Genomic DNA, 21,012 nt, shown 5'->3' with positions numbered 1-21,012 from the left:
CTGAGCACAGTGTGATTAGCTAATCGCTACCATTAGAACTAGACCCACGATAGACTGTCAAGCATGTCAAAGCATGGTCACAAAGAAAGCTTTCAGCTGCAGTATTTCTCCAACAAATAAGCCAGTGTTGACTACCATGACGAAGTATATAGTGATAAAGTTTTTTTTAGCTGATGCAGCCAATGATGTTGCGACATGTTGCATTCAAATGATCTTCCAACACTAACAGTGGAAATAAAAAAAAACTGAAAAACAAAGAAAACTCTGTGTGCAACTGCATGTCCGCTCCTTCTCAGATACAATGCATATAAAATCTTTAAATAGTTGTGTGATATTGCACCAGTAACTTGCTGAAAAATCACACATACCACCTAAAAAATTAGAAAATGAAATGGAGATCTATGTTATTAAATATAGCCAGTTGAAGATAAAGTAATGATGAAGCATCACGGAACTACAATGGAAGGACTCAATCAAATGATGATAGGCTTTTTGTTGCATCCGTGGCTTGTGATGTAGGTACTGATTTAGCTCATGATCCATTGAAAAATGTGACAGTCCAGTCCATTCGAGACAGTCACAAACTAGTTTTCATAGACCCTACATCTCTCCCTGATAGGATCAATATGGTTGCAGCATCAGCTTCACACAGGCCTACAATGAGCTAAGGGATACGTGGGCCAGTAAGCAATGCAGTTCTGTAGCTAGACACTACAATAATGCTGGCGTAGTACTGTGTAGCATAGTGGTCTATGGGTGAAAGAAGCAGAGAAGATAGCAGTAAGCAGTTATTGTCAGAATATGAGGGTCTGCTTAATCCTCATTGGTCTTTACCAGTGACCCCAGTGACACAGTCCAGAATCCCAACTATAATGAACTGCCCATGTACCGTAAATTTTACCACATACCACATTACCTGCAGCCAGTGATGGATGAATTTATTAACCGGCAACTACGAGATGGTATTATAGAGAAAAGCACAGTCCCCGAGAACTGCCAGTGGAAATTATCCTGAAGAAAATGCAGATGGGATGAAGGCATATAGCTTTTGTTGCGACTATCGGTACGTCAATAAGTGTTTATTTATAGATTATCCTACCTCAAGTGTAACAGAAACTTCGGATAATATGGAGAAATGCAGGTGTTTTTTACCCTTCATCTGTGCAGTGGTTATCATCAGTTGGAGGTGGCACCAGAGGATCGCCAAAGGGCAGAATTTATGGTTGCGTCATGAGATTATCACTGTTGGCATATGCTGCTTGAACTGAAAAACGCACCAGGTACATTTCAGCACCTCTTAACTGGGGTAGTGCTGGATTGAAGCTAGACAATGTACAGTGTATTTAGATGACGGAATCGCCTTTATGAAGAATTTGGAAGAGCATATATTGTGGGTAAGGTTACACATGGCGCACCTAACACTTGGTTTAGATAACTTCGTGACAGAAGAAGTACAGTATTTAGGGCATGTAGTTAGTCATGAGGGAGTCCAGGTCGATACCTGTATAATAAAAGCTCTACAGGATTTTCGAGCACAACATATGGAAAGAAGTTGCAATCCTCCTTGGACCTGCTGAATTACAGTCGGAAGTTTGTACCAAAATTTGCAGCACTATAGCCACTGACTCATCTATTGAAGAAAAAAGTAAAGTTCCACTGGTCAGTCGAGTGGGAATACGCATTCAGTCATTTGAGAGAGTTATTAAAACTTGGACCTATATTAGTTTTCCCAAATTATGAGAAGGAATTTGTGTTATCATGTGACACAAGCACGTATGCACAAGGCTGTGTATAAAGTCAGGGAATGGAGAGGGCAGGACGTCATCTACACCTCACTATAGTTGAACAGAGCAGAAAAATACTACCCTAGAACAGAGAAAGAGATGGTTCAGATGGTTCAAATGGCTCTGAGCACTATGGGACTTAACTACTGAGGCCATCAGTCCCCTAGAACTTAGAACTACTTAAACCTAACTAACCCAAGGACATCACACACATCCATGCCCGAGGCAAGATTCGAACCTGCGACCGTAGCGGTCACGCGGTTCCAAACTGACGCGCTTAGAACCGCACGGCCACACCGGCCGGCGAAAGAGATGCTGAGTCTCATATACAACATTTTTTGATGTTATCTGTTTGGGAGAAACTTCAAGGTCATAACGAATCATGCAGGACTGAGATGGCTGTTAGCTTTAAACGATCCATCGACCTGGTTAATGCAATGGGCATTGAAACTCAATCATTTAGAGTTTGTGGTAATTCATCGACCTGCTAACTCTCACAGAAATGCCAATGGCCTGAGTCGGAACTTATGTGCAGTATGATGAGTAGGTTCCAGTTCCATAGTGGCGGGAGGTGCAAGCTGCTTATGAAGACTACAAGCCACAATTTATTGTGCACAATCGAGAGTGATGTATACAAATGAAACTCGGACCTTGTATTATGGTATCAGCTACAATGCGAAATAAAGTGCTAAAACAGGTGCATGATCATATATTAGCAGGACATGAAGGCTGTAGACCAACAGAATGATGTGGTTCAAGTGGTTCAGATGGCTCTAAGCACTATGGGACTTAACATCGGAGGTCATCAGTACCCTAGGCTTAGAACTACTTAAACCTAACTAACCTAAGGACATCACACACATTCATGCACGAGGCAGGATTCGAACTTGCGACCGTAGCAGCAGCGCGGTTCCGGACTGAAGTGCCTAGAGACGCTCGGCCACAGCGGCCGGCAGAATGATGTGTGAACAAATAATAGTGGTGGCAAACATGTAAGCAGGATGTAAAACAATATATAAAAGTCGGCCGCGGTGTCCGAGCGGTTCTAGGCGCTTCAGTCCGTAAACGCGCGACTGCTACGGTAGCGGGTTCAAATCCTGCCTCAGGCATGGATGTGTGTGTTGTCCCTAGGTTAGTTAGGTTTAAGTAGTTCTAAGTTCTAGGGGACAGATAACCTCAGATGTTAAGTCCCATAGTGCTCAGAGCCATTTCAGCCAATATATAAAAACTGTTTACCATTTGTACAATGAACCAAATTACGTCACCAATGTAGTCTGCCACAGAGTTTACTGGAGGCCAACAAACTATTTCAGATGTTCGGTTTGTGTATCTTAGGTACTTTTGGACAGATGCCAGCAAGGAATTGGTAAGTGTAAACGATAACAAAACCATTTCTCACGCATTGTAGAAATGATAGCTATTCCAAGACAACAAGTTGACACAGTGAGACAAACCAAGGATAATAGCTGGGTATTAAAGGTTGGTACTCAAGAGATTTTGACTATGGACGAAGTTACTCAGTTGATATTAGAACTGATGAAGCAATTTGGTCATTTATTATGAGTTCGATAACTAAGAACACATGCACTACACCCACAAGGAAATGGTAGAATCGAACCTGGTTACAGGATGCTAGGGAAGATGTCGAGTCACTCTCTCAAGAGTCAATCATTACAATGACTGGGATGTGCTATTACCTGATGTAGTTGCAGTGCGTAATTCAAAAATTCAAAAGAGTACAGATCGATCATTTTATGAGGTACAGCTCAATATTTGTTATGTTGTGTAGCGTAGGTTCATTTCTTTGACCATTATATTTTACAAAAATAGATGTAATGAAATTTTGCAAGTGCCCACACCAATGTAAGTAAATGTTTGCAATGCGTTTGTTAAGTTGTTAACTAAAGTGAGTTTTATGAAGTATTTTATAGTAAATATTCTGAGTGCTTAGTAGCAAAAACGATCTTACGGGCCGGCCGGAGTGGCCGAGCGGTTAAAGGCGCAACAGTCTGGAACCGCACGACCGCTACGGTCGCAGGTTCGAATTCTGCCTCGGGCATGGCTGTGTGTGATGTCCTTAGGTTAGTTACGTTTAAGTAGTTCTAAGTGCTAGGGGACTTATGACCACAGCAGTTGAGTCCCATAGTGCTCAGAGCCATTTTTTTGATCTTACGGGGCTCTTGGAAAATACAGCATTAAATTCACTTTAGGAATATTTGAAACTGCCTTAATATATTTAGATTTTGCTCTGAATTTAGAGCAGTGGCTAAAGAAGAAGCTAAATATTTAACTTTGAATTCACTACTATCCATTTTAGTTGAAAAAAGCATCTTTTTTGAATATCGATGACTCTGAAGTATTGAACAGGTTTAAAACAGATTACGGTGGTAGAAATGCGGATCTATAAAATCTATGAAAAACTTCAGTATATGACAAAGAATGGCTTGATGTCCGCTGTTCCAGCCCCCCCCCCCCCCCAATCCCTCCAGCACACTCGCGGACAGGCACAGTTAATATAGGCTACCCCGCAGGCAGCCCAATTTCACATGTGTGAGCCTTTTGACCACCCTTATATGCAGCAGGTCTGTCACGGCAGTAAGCTGCATAAGGGACGGCCCGGCTGTCAGACTGCCCCTACGCCAGCTGTTTTTTTGTCTACTTGTGACCGCAGGCAGGAACTTGGCTAGATTTAATAGTTTCCTGATTTGCTTATTGGATTTAGTATTCTTCCGCTAATATCAGTAAGTGTTTTTTGACAACATTTACGACTTTACAGAGGATTAGGACCCCTGGGTGTAGAGAAGGAACTGTGCGAGAACTTGGAATTGTCAGATGTAATTGAGAAACTGATGTATAAGGATGTATGTTTGAGAACACACACAAAAATTTTATACCGGGTGATCAAAAAATCAGTATAAATTTGAAAATTTAATAAACCATGGAATAATGTAGATAGATGACACACATGCTTGGAATGACATGGGGTTTTATTAGAACCAAAAAAAACAAACAAACTGTGGTGTCACCGCCAGGCACCACACTTGCTAGGTGGTAGCCTCTAAATCGGCCGCGGTCCGTTAGTATACGTCGGACCCGCGTGTTGCTACTATCAGTGATTGTAGACCGAGCGCAGCCACACGGCAGGTCTGGAGAGACTTCCTAGCACTCGCCCCAGTTGTACAACCGACTTTGCTAGCGATGGTTCACTGACAAAATAAGCTCTCATTTGCCGAGACGATAGTTAGCATAGCCTTCAGCTACGTCATTTGCTACGACTTAGCAAGGCGCCATTACCAGTTACTATTGAGATTATGAATAATGTGCCGTCAAGAGCGACGTTCATCATTAATGGATTATGGTTAAACGTCCGTTTTTCTAAAGTCTAATTTCCTTGTCCTGTTCCAGACCTCACGCCGGCCGAAGTGGCCGTGCGGTTAAAGGCGCTGCAGTCTGGAACCGCAAGACCGCTACGGTCGCAGGTTCGAATCCTGCCTCGGGCATGGATGTTTGTAATGTCTTTAGGTTAGTTAGGTTTAACTAGTTCTAAGTTCTAGGGGACTAATGACCTCAGCAGTTGAGTCCCATAGTGCTCAGAGCCATTTTCCAGACCTCACGCCAGCCTGCGTGAGCTAAAACGCGTGCCTTTCGGCTTCCTCTAGTACCCAGTGTTGGCTCTCCTGCCAACCCACAACACAAACAATGTTCATAAAATGTCCGACAGATGGCGCTGGACAGCAAAACGTCAGTGACATCGCATGACAATCGTGTATAAAAGGAGCTGTAATGATAGAGAGAATCAGATGCGCCAGCAGACGCAGCATGTTGACGTTATCTGAAAAGGAGCTTTTACTGAAGCTGTATTATCAGAATGGGGAATGTGCAGCGTTACGATCCTATCGCCGTAGGAAGGGGATTCGCACGGGTAAAGGTCCGTTGACAAATGCAGCTGTGTAGCGAGAATGATTTCGAAGATCGAAACCATTTAGACGATAGACCCCGTAGTGGCCGACCGAGCACAAGGCGTAATGCTGCTAAGACAGTTCAGGAAGGTATGGAGACTGCAGCGGGTTTGTCTATGCACGGGGAAGTCAGCGCTCGTGCACTCGCAAGTCGCACCGGCATTCCATACCTACTGTTTGGTTGGCATTGAGGCGTACCCTCCGATGCTATCCGTACAAAATCTATCGGCATCATGAACTGTTACCTGGCGATTTAGTGAAGCGGAGGGCATTTGCGGTGTGGGCGTTTCAAAAGATGGCGGAAGATGACGATTGGTTGAGTAACGTGTTGTGGAGCGTCGAAGCTCATTTCACACTCCGAGGGTCTGTCAACGCCCACAACTGCAGAATTTGGGCTACCGAAAATTCTGAAACTCCATTGCACGACGAGAAATTCACGGTATGCGTTGGATTTACCACATCTACCGTTATCGGGCCTTTTTTCTTCGAGGAAATGCGTGATTCCGGTTTTGTAACTGCTACCGTGACGGGTGAGTGGTACACCGATATGTTACAGAATCGCATCATCCGTAGCCTGGCTGATAAACATCTGCTGGAACGTACGATGTTTATGCAGAATGGCGCTCCACCCCATATTGCTAGACGCGTGAAAGATCTCTTGCGCGCCTCGTTTGGTGATGGTCGTGTGCTCAGCCGCCACTTTCGTCATGCTTGGCCTCCCAGGTCCCCAGACCTCAGTCCGTGCGCTTATTGGCTTTGGGGTTACCTGAAGTCGCAAGTGTATCGTGATCGACCGACATCTCTAGGGATGCTGAAAGACAACATCCGACGCCAGTGTCTCACCATAACTCCGGGCATGCTTTACAGTGCTGTTCACAACATTATTCCTCGACTACAGCTGTTGTTGAGGAATGATGGTGGACATATTGAGCATTTTCTGTAAAGAACATCATCTTTGCTTTGTCTTACTTTGTTACGCTAATTATTGCTATTCTGATCAGATGAAGCGCCATGTGTCGGAATTTTTTTTAACTTTTGTATTTTTTTGGTTCTAATAAACCGTTGTCATTCCAAGCATGTGTGTCAATTTGTACCTCTCTATCTACATTATTCCGTGATTTATTCAGTTTTCAAATTTATACTGACTTTTTGATCACCCGGTAGATCTACTATATGGTGCAAAATACGTTTGTACCGTTTTCTTTTGAACGCGTATTACAACATTTGTGTGTACATAGTATATCTTTCGCCTTTATAGCACAGTGGAGAGTGTAGCTGAGCTCCATGCAGAGGGTCCATGTGCGATTCCCGGTGCTGCGAAGGATTGTTCCTTGGTGGGAGGAATGGAACAGGGTTCTCGCAACCTCGTGAGGCCAACTGTAGAGTTGCTTGAGATTGCAGTAGCGGTTTCAGGTCACGAAAAGTGTCTGGCCCCACACCCCTCCATACTGTATCCACCGATGCCACTGGCACAGATTAACATGAGTCCGCCAGGGTCTCTGGGTGGATCTTACGTTTCATAGTACTGTATATCACGCAAAGACATGAAAATATTATTTTCCCTGACATCTAAATATAGTGATGAAAATAACATTCACGGGACAGCAAGTAAATTAGGGATGAAAAGCAGTTTCGTTATCCTGTGCTCAGTCGTTACGTTATTTACAGCGGTGGTAAAACGTTGTGACTGGTATTGCTATTGACAACTCTCTGATTTGGAATGTGATTAGAATTAGATATCGGTGAGTTTGTGCAGATTATTGTGCAAGACTACTCGCATTGTTATTGTTGTTTAACTTCCTTCCAAGACCCTGTGTCCGTTCTCGTATTCTCGTGTTCCGAACCAGACGCAACAGTGACTGTAAGAGATATGCGAGAGCGTACCATTTGGAGGTTATCGGCGATGAAGGCGGGGTTGATGATGCCGAGCCCCGCGCCGGAGCCGCTGGAGCTGGAGGTGGAGGAGCGGCCGTGGTGCTGGAAGAGCAGCCGCCGCGCGCTGCCGTTGGAGGCGCTGGTGGGCGGCCGCCACCTGGCGGAGCGCGCCCTCCGCGCCCGCGACCCGCGGCCCAGCATCGCGCCGCCGTCTGCAACACGCCGCCGCGCCGGCCTCAGCACCAGCAACGTGCAACCTCCGCCTCTCGCTTTACTACGCACAATTCAAATAGGGCTGTTAATCAGTTAACGCCAAAAAAACAATTTTTCCTTTCACCACCCACGAGATTCTGTAGAGGTTCGTTTACTAAAATTTGCACCATTTTTTTGGTCTTGAAGCCGTTTTGAATATCGGCCACACCCCCTTTCAATTCAACAAGACGTACTACAAAAAGAAGAAATGATTTTTAATAGTTCTGGGAGGCACATAGTCACAACGTTTCCACAAACGTATTCAACAAGGCGGCGACGAGTAACGGGGTTTATAATGGTCCATTTTATTCTTCATTGTTGTGAGTGAAGGTTCATTCAAATTCGCAACACTTGTCTCGTTTTTGTTACTGACTGCGACAGCAGTGCACTAAGAGACTAGCAAGGTACACTTCTGAATGCAATATCGGAGGAGTGCGAAGAGTCTCGTCCATATTGACTTTTAACGTAGCTTTTTACAATAAGGAGCGAATGTTGTGCCATAACAATCAACAATATCTAAAAAATAACAGGAAATTTCATTTTCTTTTTAGTTTCCCGAGGCCGCTGGGAGGTATGAAACGGTACAGTACAAGGCAGTTTCTTTACTACTCTCTCGTAACGTACAGATAATTACCGAAGAATGTCATTTTTCTTTAAGAACAAAAAAGGCTATTAAACAGCAGAAGACCCAACGTTTTGAAGAAATCCGTCATACAACAACCAAACAACGTGAAGATTCGTTCGCTACACTTCCAGCCAAATCACTGAATTCTGAACATGGAAAAGTTGTATGGAATGCAATACTTGCATCATTTAAAGCAGAAAACAAGCCATTACATCTCTATCTGAAGAGAAAGCCACACAGAGGTGATAATCAATCGTCAAACGCAATAAATCTCTTTCCCAATACAGAAGAAACCAATTCTGCAAGTGTTGCTACTTCTGAGCCACAAATGGCGAGAATAACACGTGCGAGACTACATTGCGAAGCAGTCTATAGCACAATAGTATGTGCCATTACATGAACATTTTCGTCAGCGCAACTGCTTGAACATTGTGTAGCTGACGTATTTACAAGCACGTAAATATGTTAAATCATCACACTTATTCAGGATTCTGATATGCCTGGAGTAATAATGCTTCAACTGTTCATTTACGTATCCGTGGTATCGGTAGCTGCTGCACAAATAGTTTATTAAATTTTGTATTGTTGTTGCAACTGCTGAGATACATTTCTTTTTCATGACACATCTTTCATCTTATGCAGCTGGATTGATTTGGGGGAGAGACGAAACAGTGAGGTCATCGGTCTCATCGGATTAGCGAAGGATGGGGAAGGAAGTCGGCCGTGCCCTGTGAAAGGAACCATCCCGGCACTTGCCTCAAGCGACTTAGGGAAATCACGGAAAACCTAATCAGGATGGCCGGACGCGGGATTGAACCGTCGTCCTCCCGAACGCGAGTCCAGTATGAAACACCGTGACTGCTCCTTGCTTACAATGAGGATTTGACCTCTGCATGCGTATTTCAAAAGAATGTTCGCTTTTGGTTCTCATGTTATAAATAAAACAACAAAATCAGTTTACGTTAATGAGAGTGGAAATTGGAGGATTCGTCACACTACAGAGTTGTATGATGTATACAAAGAGCCGAACATCGTGGCCATAATGAAGACACGGCGATTCCAGTGGGCGGGGCATGTTGCTCGAATGCAGCACAACCACTGGCCGAAAACTGGACTCAACATCAAGCCTACCGGCAGAAGGCCCGTAGGAAGACCTACAACTCGATGGAGTGACTGCGTATGCAAAGACCCTCAGAGAGTGGGGCTGCTGGAAGGACGGCAGAAAGGAGCCGAAGACAGGCTGTAGTGGAGGCAATCTCTCAAAGCAGCGCACTGTCCATTGCGCCTGATCGCGTTAAGTAAGTAAGTAACGAAACCAGGGTGACAGTTAAAACTTGTGAAATAAGCGAGCAGCAACACTTCTCTTTCTAACACAGAAACAGAAGTCAGAATGCCTACACCATGTTTTAAGTGACTAACGTGAAAAGTGTCTGAAGACAAAAAAAGGGCTTTTTAGTATTTGCACACATATTCGTATGAGCAGAATATCCAGTGACCTATATATATATATATATATATATATATATATATATATATATATATATATATATATATATATATATATATATACGAGGGGCGTTCAATAAGCAATGCAACACATTTGTTTCTCGCCCAAAGGGGGCGGCCCTATACGTAGCCTTCAAAATGGCGTCTGCAACGGAGGTGCTTCTAGACAAAGCTGTCATTGAGTTTCTTTGGGGAGAAAAAACAGACCATCGCAGATATTCATAGGCGCTTGCGGAATGTCTACGGAGACCTAGCAGTGAACAAAAGCACGGTGAGTCGTTGGGCGAGGCGTCTGTCACCATCGCAACAAGGCAGCGCAGACCTATCCTTTCTCCAGCGTGCCGGCCGGCCATACACATCTGTGACTCGTGCAATGTTGGAATCTGCGGACACTCTCATTCGATGTGATCGACGATGCCTAATCAAACATATGACTGCACAAATGGGCGTCTCTCTTGGTAGTGCTGACGCACTCGTCCTCCATTTTAGTTCAAAAATGGTTCAAATGGCTCTGAGCACTATGGGACTTAACTTCTGAGGTCATCAGTCCCCTAGAACTTAGAACTACTGAAACCTAACTAACCTAAGGACATCACACACATCTATGGCCGAGGCAGGATTCGAACCTGCGACCGTAGCGGTCGCGCGGCTCCGGACTGTAGTGCCTAGAACCGCTCGGCCACTCCGGCCGGTCCATTTTAGTTACTGGAAGGTGTGTGCATGCATTCCTCGCCGTTTAATAACAGACCGTAAAGAGCAACGAAGGGCCGTCTGTGTGGAATTGCTTTCGCGTTAGGAGACTGATCGTGAAATATTTTGTCGAACATCGTCACAGGCGATGAAACATGGGTACATCATTTCGAACCTGAAACGAAACGGCACTTCATGGAGTCTGTCCTCCGAAGAAAAAGCTCAAAGCCGCACTCTGAGCCAGTAAAGTCATGGCGACGGTCTTCTGTGACTCTGAACGGGTTATTCTGTTTGATGTCCCCCCCTCTTGATGCAACGATCAACTCTGAAGTGTACTGTGCCACTACCGAGAAATTGAAGAAACGACTTGTTCATTGTCACAAAAAAGCGAACGAACTTCTGCTTCTCTATGTCAACTCGAGGCCTCACGCAAGTCCGCGCACGTGAAAGGAGCTCACAAAACTTCACTGGACTGTTCTTCCTTATCCACTGCCCGAATCTCGCACCTTCCGACTCCGCCTGTCTGGACCAATGAAGAATACACTCTGCGGGAAGCAGTACGTAGATGATGGGGTGGTTATTGATGTAGCAAGACGTTGGCTCCGACGTCGACCAGTAGAGAAGTACCATGCGGATGTACAGACCCTCCCAGTATGGTTGCGTAAGGCCGTCTCATTGAGCGGAGACAATCTTGAAACGCAGGTTTTGAAGCCAAAAGAGTGGAGAATAATATAGTGTATTAGAATCCTGAACAAAACCAACTAGCTTTCATAAAAAACTGTGTTGTGTTACTTACTGAACGGCCCTCGTACTAGTTCAACACTAACAGCGAATCATGACAAACCAGTCTACTAAAGCTAGATCCTAATGGAAAAGTGATTGACAGATACCGCTGTGTTGCCTCATATGCCAATTGCAACAGTCAGTTTCACGCGATTCTTGCGTCCAGTAACATAACAACTGTGATTAGTTTTCGTTGTTTACATTGTGTATCATTGTGACATTTATTTTTCGTGCCAGGGTGTCCAAATCTAGCCACGAAAATGTGCATAAAAGTGATACAACTATTACCAACCTGTTAATCAAACTCAATATTACACATTAATGTGCAGTGTTTGAATGTAGTCCTATTTTTGCTGCCGCTACCATACGTGTGCGCAGACAAACATGATACGACAGCCTCACCCCTTTGCACGCTCGACTGTCAATCAGTTTTGTTATTCTGATCGCGCTGTAGTAGGTCAATATTTTCTCCATGGCCAATATCACTTGACATTGCAGCCCAGGGCGGAATGGAGCCAGGGGAAGAACTGCTTCCTCGCATCCAGCAGGAATTTTTCTGAGATGCCTGCTGCATCAAGCTCTACGGCCTAATCTGACAAGGCGGGGCTACCACGTTGGCATCACAGATTTAGTTCAAACTTTGTACGCCTTTAGTAAGCCATGAAAACAACAATAATGTGCAAGTGGTAAGGTGGACTGCTCTGACGATTACGAGAATGTGAGGTGACGATTTGACTCCAGCTCAGAATTAATTGTTAATCTATTTTTTTCATCACTGGCCATATTATTTAATTTGTATGACATTTAAGAAGTAATATAACCAAAAACTCACATGTATTTGCATGAAGTGATTTTTATGCTGACTACTTACTATTTTTAATTAAATTTAATCACTAGACAAACATATTTATAACTATCGACAAGCAAAAGAAGAAACGCATTGTGCTTTATACCATGACATCTTTACCGACGACGTAGGTCTTCCAACTTGCACACATAAAGTCGTACCCCCAAACGCCAAAATGTACTCCGATCTGCCAACCATGCGACGTTTATTTCTATCGGCAAGTAGAAAACTTTATCAAGGGCCTTCAGAACAGTTTATTTCTGATTGACAATGAACGAAAAATTGCTTCTTTTGAAGATGGTATTAAAATCCATTCTATCGTATATCACCAACTGTCAGCACCTATATTTGCCAAAATGTTGCGCTACGCAGAGTGGTTTGCATCCAAACTATCGGAAGAAAGAGAAATTTTTCATAATGTCAACTAGGTCTGTTTTCCCTTAGAAACGCTGAACATTCCCTGTAAATGCGGGGAAAATGTATTGATTCGATGTAGTAGATGGCGTTTCAGTTTATGTTTTTTCCATATCTATATGACAAATGTCATCTTCAATGCGCGATGTCGTGGGCATATCCGACGAGTAATTGTTCATTACTCTTGCGGTCTCGCACATTGTGCCTTACTATATTACTGATTGTAAATAACGGCATTCGCATCATTATTTACCGAGATCTGAGTTGGGCTTTCCAAGCCTGTCCCTCGTCCTTGACAAAATAAAAACAGTAAATAGTCAAATATATGAAATTCACTATAACTTCTTGAAAGTGCAAATGGTTTTTTTTCATTATATTACCTCTCAAATGTCGTATAAATTAAATAATGTGACCAGTGGTGAAAAAATATAGACTGGAAAAACTAGCTGTTGGCAGGATTCGAACCATGGCCACGACCCTCCTTCATTGCGCAAAATCTAACGACTTCCTTTTTTTTTGTGTAAAATAAGCAGGATAATGCGCGCTCTCTACTTTAGATTGGGTTCCATTAGGAAAACTATGCACCGCGATCACGCAACATGTATTGCAAACACTGGAAAATCCAGCACTTGCTGTATAAATTTGAAACTACATTTTTACCATTGCACATGGATTCCACTCACAGAGCGATCACCCTCAGACCAAGTCAGCGGACTTACGAATTGCCTACAATGACTTCTTACGGTCGGTGCTTTCGCACAGATACATCAGTTACATAATAGACGCGTAAAACTATTCTTGCGATTTTCTCGGAATTGCCAGAGTAGTGCAGCTTACTACTTGCACATTATCTTGTTTTAATGGCCTACTTAAGGTGTGCAAAGTTTGAAGCAAATACGTGTACCCAGCGTTGTGGCCTTCCCCGATCTTAGCGCCTCATTTGTATTCCAGTTAAGTGACCACGTTGGTAGACATCACTACTTGAGTTTAATAATTTTCACAAACGGCCTTTGTGTTGGGAGTTTGTTGTTTACTTTGCGGGAATCGGCTTTCGTATGCAGTGTAAACATGAACGATGTTGAAACTATTTTAAATGCTAACAGAAAAGTAAACCTGTGAGGAAGGGTCGTGAGACGTGCTTGGGTAGCTCAGTCGGTAGAGAACTTGCCCGCGAAAGGCACAGATTTAGCCTGCCAGGAAGTTTCATATCAGCGTACACTCCGCTGCAGAGTGAAGATCTCATTCTGGGAACAGAAATTACCGGAAAAAGTTAGTTGCATCGGAACTGGGCCTCCGAGAACAGAACCTTGGATTGAGAGAGTGACGAAATCAAATAATCGTAACTACAAGCGAACATTTAACAAGGAAATGTATAGTTAGCACAACTTGTTGTGTAGGTGCAGCGCAAGGATATCCGATTTTCCACCCGGACGTAAATTAGTGAACTAATACATCTGTTAGGCATCTTGTACATTTGTCGGAAAAAATGGAAAAGCACGACAACTCCCATTTACACAAAAATGCGAAATGGAGAGTTGTGAAAGCTTACACATTATTTCGTTATTGCCCTAAACTCTTCTTAATTATGTACAAAACAAGAAAATTCCACAAAAACAATTCTTTCCCTTGTCAGATACGTTATGCATCTTATTATTATTACTGTTGTTATTATTACTGGAAGTGGCTGTAGTAGTATAAACTTGCCGATAAGCATACTGTTATATATCAGATGCTATGAATTTCACACTCTCAAATTTATCTGAATCTGAAAATTTGTGAGCATCCAGAACGTACACTCACGAGCCGCCACTACTAATTGCTATTATTTTGAATAATTATCGTTTTTGTGGAGATGGATTCCACACAGGTGGTTGGAAATGTTATAACAATGACTGCTATTTTACGTTCTGTCGGATGATGAAAAGTATTGCTATTGTGACCTCCGTGGCGATGAATTTCCTTTAAATTTAAGAATTGTCTTTGGCATCTGCATGGAAAACAGCTAATCCCAAGAAAGTACTGTCTTTATATATTAAGTTTTCAGATGTAGTTGAATGTTTTTGCATATTGTTCTGATTTCCAGACCTGATGTACTTAACGCTTTAGCGGACAAGTTCAACTGCACTGTTGTAAGATGGATGAAAATATTGTAGTAATGTACATAACGTTGTCTTAACCCAAGTAGTTTCCGTCGTATTCGCGTTAAGTGTTACCTTTACAATCCGATTAGACTACTGAACATTGTCATGTCCTACTTCCAGTTCGATATATTGCCTTTTATTATCTATTTGTGTATGTCTGTCATGGACGTTTGCTTATTGGTTAACAATACCAAGTGATAAAAATTTGTCACTATTTAGAAACTGCTTATTTTTGCTACAAGTACGTCCTCTGTTGTTCTTTTTGGAGTAATTATTTTGGCTTTTTTCATTTCAGTACAACTAAACAAGAGTTGGTTATTGGAACGTTGGTGCAACCTGATTTATGAAATTTGGTAACTTCCAGTTTAAGCATGGATGGAGTTATTATTGGTCAGGGTTTCACACAAATGCTATCCTTAACTTCTTTGCACAACTGTATTTCTTATCAGTATGCTGTCTCTGTGACACCTATCAATACTCATACATTACTTACAAAACCCATCGAGAACTGTGTGAAATGTTACGTAAAACAGTTTATGGCGCTATTCCAGATGTGAATCAGTTTCCTTACTTTATTTTCAGCAAACGTATGTGATTTCGAACTACATGGAGGTTGCAAATACATATATCTTTAGAGGTAGAGAGTTTAAATTTCGGCTTCATCGAGTTCAATAGAGCAGGATCACTGGTCTTGTTAAGTTGGGCAAGGATGGAAGAAGTAATAGACCTTGGCCTTATCAAATGAACCATCCCACTATTCGTATAACTTGAAGCGATTTAAGGAGATCACAGATAAAAACCAGATGATCGAACGACGACTTGAACTCCACTCAAATCGAGTTAAGAAACAGTTCACTGCTTTGCCCATTGATGTGCAACATAACGGCTCCGACTAATTGTAGCACAGAATTAACTGTGTCCACCATGTTGCATTTCCCTTTCCAAAACAATGCGCTGCTCAAGGTCTCGGTCCTGATACAGGATAGACATATTTGATATAAATCACTTCAGACAAGTCCTCAACACAGCCACGGTCGAGTAATAGCCTTACTCTCCATCAACCAAGTTACAATGACTTCGATCTCATCAATACATTAAAATCTAAAATTATTTATTTTCATTATGTCACTTGGTGTTTTGCTAGCATTTCGTGAACATAAACCAAAATTTCCCGCTACTTACAGTCAGGGAAAGTAAACCATTCTAAAAGAGTGGACTTCTCCGTCATTACTACCACTGTGAATAGCTCACGTATTTCTGTCATTACGTCTTCTTCTCGAAAATGATCGAATTACCTTATCTGCTCTGAACAATGAGGTCTGGAGGTCTGTGCACAGACTTAAATGTGTTACTCAGAACCGTTGAATACTGCTTTTGATGTAAGGAACTAATTAAATTTCAGGACCATTTTACCTAATTGCCTAAATACTTTTTATATGTGTTACATGTGGGTGTACGAAATCATTTACTCAGTTGAATTCCACATCATCCAACAGACATTTTTACCAGTATATTGAGTGCATTGGTACACAATCTTGTTGATGGAACCTAGTATACTTCCGGATAAATTAAATATAACTGTCGATACAACATTTGTACAACTTTTTGGCCCCGGTCGTTGGTCTAGTGCCATTAGAGGTGCGGATAAGCAGACATGGTATCGGTATACGTTAAACGTAGTGTCAAGGATGAACTTAACATGCATTATGGTGCAACATCATTTGGTCATGACAGTTTTGTTCAGTGACTATCTCGATCACAACGTTTGATGTCAATGAGTTTATTTTTACGGGGAAAAGTAATGAACCTCAATCACAAGACTCTAGTTGACGATTACTAGTGCGTGGTTTCTAGGATCGAGATAGCTCATGAAGAAGTGTGAGAGTTCACTGTTAACATGCTTGTGCAGTTGATGGTAGTAAGTGATTACACAGGGTATCCTAGAAGTAAATGTACACCCAATTAAAACTGTATATAAATGTATGCCTGATTAAAAACTGTATTTATGGCTACAAGAGTATACTGTTTAGAGATGCGGAAGTGGTGGCAGGAATTTTGGAATAAACGATCAGTATTCTATTTGTGCGCTTAGTGCAGGTAGCTGTAATGTTCAAGAAACAGGAAATGGTTACAAATCTGAAACGAAGAAATAGGAAGGATGTTTTTAGTTTAATGTCCCATCAACGTCGAGGTCGTTAGAAATGGAGCACCAGCTCAGAAAGAACGAGGATGGGGCAGCGAACAGGCGTCCTCGTTTTCAAACTAACTATGGCGGCAGTTAATTTAAGCTACATAATGGAATAACTGAAAACTTAAATATGGAATTTGGACGCCAGTCCCCGGGAATCAAGTCCGTGTCTTAACACACCGCGGCCTCACTACGTAGTTCACGAAAATGTCAGTTTCCTCCTTTCTATTATTGGATTTAATCACTGCTAACAGTGCTGAGGAAATTTGAGGTAATATATGTGAAGATGTTCCAGTTTAACAGGAGTTTTACCTTACGAAGTGACAAGTCACCTGTTGGTGACTTACAAAGAACAGGTAGATCTGCAATCCTAGTTAAACGAGTGCAAGAGTGAGACAACACTTTATGAAAAGTCAGAACAAATAATGTGTTCGGTTCTTGTGGTATTCGGAAGACAAATAGGTCTGTACATGATGTCTTGTACAAACATTTCCTATTTATTGTACAAAAAGTGGAAGCATTCGATCTTTGGTAGCCAATGGTGCCACACTTAGATGCGACCTCCCAGTCACAACGTTATCTTGTACTAAGGACAATAGCTGCTATTTCAAATGGCTACTTTTTTTCTGGCAAAGGAAAATTTTGTGTAGCGGACGTACTTGATATACCGTAGTCTTTGCGTAGATTTATTCTGTCTGTTGGCTTATACAGTGATTGGCCTGAAGTACTGCTTCGTGTTATGAAGTGTATTGTTTTATTTCCTTGTTGTATATTAATCCTGGCTGGTTATGCAACACTCTGAAGAGAGTTTTGTCTTCATTCCTCCTCACTTCCTCTCCCAGTCATATTTGTAGCCAATACAAATAATATTTGTAATCGTTCTAAATCAAGAACCATCATGGACCAGATGACTTCTAATAAGTTAGCAATATCAAACCACTTTGCAGACGTCAGTGAACAACCCCTCAAAATCAACTAGTAGAGTTCATGTTCAGCCTGTATTACTGATAGGATTATTTTTATATGGAAAGTCTTTCTAGTTTACTCGTTCCTCTTTGGAATCGCTGTTTAGTACTTTATGGCGCCAGAGTTTATGTTTCTGTCGTTAGAGTCACCTCCAAATTCGTCGCTGTCACTGGGCTCGAGGCTGGGGGCGGAGGCGTTGGCGGCCTCGAGCGCGTGCAGGCGCCTGGCGCAGCAGTAGCGGTGCTGCTCGGCGGGCGGCACCATCTGGGCGTCCAGCTGCTGCTGGTACGCCAGCTGCGCGATCACCGCCAGCTGCGGGTCATCGCTGGGCAGCACCTCAGACAGCACCACCAGCTGCTGCATCGCGTCGCCTTCCCACGGAGGCGGCGCGTCGATGCTGCTGCTACCTGCAATCACAAGCGACAGTTCCCGGTTGGTGCTGGCATACGAGCTGTGCAGCTGTCATCAGCGGTGTGTCTCCAGGAAGCAGTTCTAAAGCAGTTCTACAGACTACACCACAAATGCTGTACCATTCCGTCCTCCCACGTTGCTGCTGTGTTCGCCCTGGTTTCACATACCTTCCCCAGCTACTTTTCTCATTATGTACCAGATACCACACTGAAAAAAAGCTCACACTAACTACCTGACAATAAGCGTGTACCACAGATGAGACGGATTCCATATCAAAATGATTCCAAACGCCTCATGCTTTGTAACCACCAATAAAATAAATTCATAAATCTTCCAGTCAGTCATGTAACACCCAAAGGGCCTGTTTTCTCTCTATTCCCATTCTTCATTTTCACACCTAATAGACCTAAAGTACTTTATCCTTTCCACCTCCTTCAATGTTAGACTTTAACCTAACTCTTCAGAAATAATATCACCCCAACTACAATTCAACTAGTTTATTCCCTGACGCAGTCAAAGACCTTTAAAACAAACCATTCCAGAATCTATGCAATAGGACAAACCACCTGTACCTTGTCCCCCATGACTTCTACCTTATCATTTATAATAGTGCTATCCAATTAACTAACGAAGTAGATTACTGTAACTACACTTCGATCTTAAACTCACATGGAAGCATCCAATAAAAGCCAAGAATCGATTCAAATTATTAAAACTAAACTGGCCGAACATTTGGAATATATCTGGCAACCATGCCTCACAGCTATAAAGCCCTTATCTGTCTTATACTTTCCTATGCCAACATCGACTTACTTATGACTGCAACGAACTTCCATAACTCCCTCCAAACCCTCAAATACAAGTTTCTCTATCTTGCTTTCTATATCCACACACCCATCGCAGAAACAATATTCACCAACCCCATTGTTTTCTACCTAACATTCAATGTTAGTATTCTGCCACCGCAAAAGGCATACAAATATCCAGAAACTGTATCTGCAAACACTCTGGTAATAAAAGTTCAAAGACTTCCAACACAAGACCATGAAATCTGGCTCATCATCTACCCTCATCATTAGGTCTAACATACGCTCCATCCTTATCCACATCAGAGCTCTCATATGCTTTCATTTCCTTTCCTTTCCACCTTATTGGCCTAAAGTTCTTCCTGCCACAAAATATTGCATCTATTACAGACCCCTACGGCTAACTCTAACCCATTATATCAAAGCACACATTCCAAGCCTGCTGAGCCCACACGTTAATCGACAGAATGATATTACCTCTCCTAAAACTACTTTATACGAGTTGTTTGCCAATATCTGCTGATTCTGGTACTCTGCTGTATCTATATCACACAATATCTGAACGTGATGCGCAAACCATCTTCACACTTTCTTGGAGTGGAGTTACGTACAACTTCCATCACCAAACTACGAAAATTGTTCTAAAATCTGTCTTCCCAACAAAATATAAATCATGCTATATCTTCTCCACGTTAGCGTTTCTGGTCTCAATGTTCCATTCTTAAACATGGCACTCATCACCCCATCATCATAATCCTCCTGACTCTAATACCTCCATATGAAACTGCCACTGCACTTCTGCAGCTCACACTATCTTCCAAATTATTTAGCTCAATTCTCGTTTATGCTCCAAGTCCTTCACAGATGCTGTGCAGGTACAACTCATAAAATCAACAATGTGCTACCCAACTCCACTGCATTCTTTATTCGGGTAATTTAATGTCATCAGACGTGAGTACTAAAAACACAAATAACATAACTTATTTAACATGTAAATAATACTAGTACATTCATTTACATTTTAATTAATAATCATGTAATAATAATAATCTTCAACAGACCCAGGGGCTATGGGTGGACAACGAACTGCAGTCATCCTCCCCCAATGTCGTCACTGGACATGTGTTTAGAGGTGTACGATCTTCCGATCGCTATTGCCAGTTATAAAAGGAGAGCTTGTATGCCTTCGAAGCTTGGGTGCTGTGCAGCTTTGAAGTATCTTACGAGATGAAAGTCATTTTTGACACATAAGTGTCGGCGAAAGCTGCTTGTATTAATTTTCTTCTATTTATTCAAATCTTTGTTGGCGAAACATTTTCTGTCATTACCGCCTATCATCTGTGGATAATCATATACATATATAGTCACACAGCACAGATAGATTCTATATCGCCTTCAGGTAGCTCCTACTTGTACACGCAAAGCTGAGTGCGTGTTGTTACAGCCGTTCAATCTAAGGGAAGTCCTTCACACTACCAGGAATCGAACTTGGACCTCCGTATGGCACTTAAGCCGACCGTTCAGCTACAGAGACGGACCCAAACGCATACATACAGTCGAAATTTCTCCAAGTCTGGAAACTGTAACAATGGTATGAATGAGACAAAATTAAAAAACATGAGCAACTGAAAAGCACTTTCAGGCATTGTGACTTCTTTATGAACTGAGTGTATGTCGTAGTGTTGAGCCCTTACCAGAAAAATGGCATCCGAGGAAGCGTGGCTAGTTTCGTGGGTCCCGTTGAGATCCTACATGGCACAATGTG

At 42.4% G+C, this 21,012-nt stretch overlaps 1 protein-coding gene across 1 annotated transcript in view; it reads right to left on the bottom strand.

Moving 5' to 3' along the window:
• Window positions 1–21,012, bottom strand: part of LOC124736535 — a 264,204-nt gene that overhangs the window by 19,267 nt on the left and 223,925 nt on the right. Inside the window, exons 15-16 of the mRNA XM_047248575.1 lie at window positions 18,140–18,437; window positions 7,628–7,892 (exon numbers count right to left, since the gene is read on the bottom strand). Coding sequence (XP_047104531.1) covers window positions 7,628–7,892; window positions 18,140–18,437 — 563 coding nt within the window. The remainder of the gene's footprint in view (window positions 1–7,627; window positions 7,893–18,139; window positions 18,438–21,012) is intronic.

The sequence above is a fragment of the Schistocerca piceifrons genome, chromosome 1 (assembly GCF_021461385.2).
Source record: "Schistocerca piceifrons isolate TAMUIC-IGC-003096 chromosome 1, iqSchPice1.1, whole genome shotgun sequence".
Lineage (NCBI taxonomy): Eukaryota > Metazoa > Arthropoda > Insecta > Orthoptera > Acrididae > Schistocerca > Schistocerca piceifrons.
Note: the sequence above shows the minus strand (reverse complement) of the source record. Positions and strands in the feature narration are given on the sequence as shown.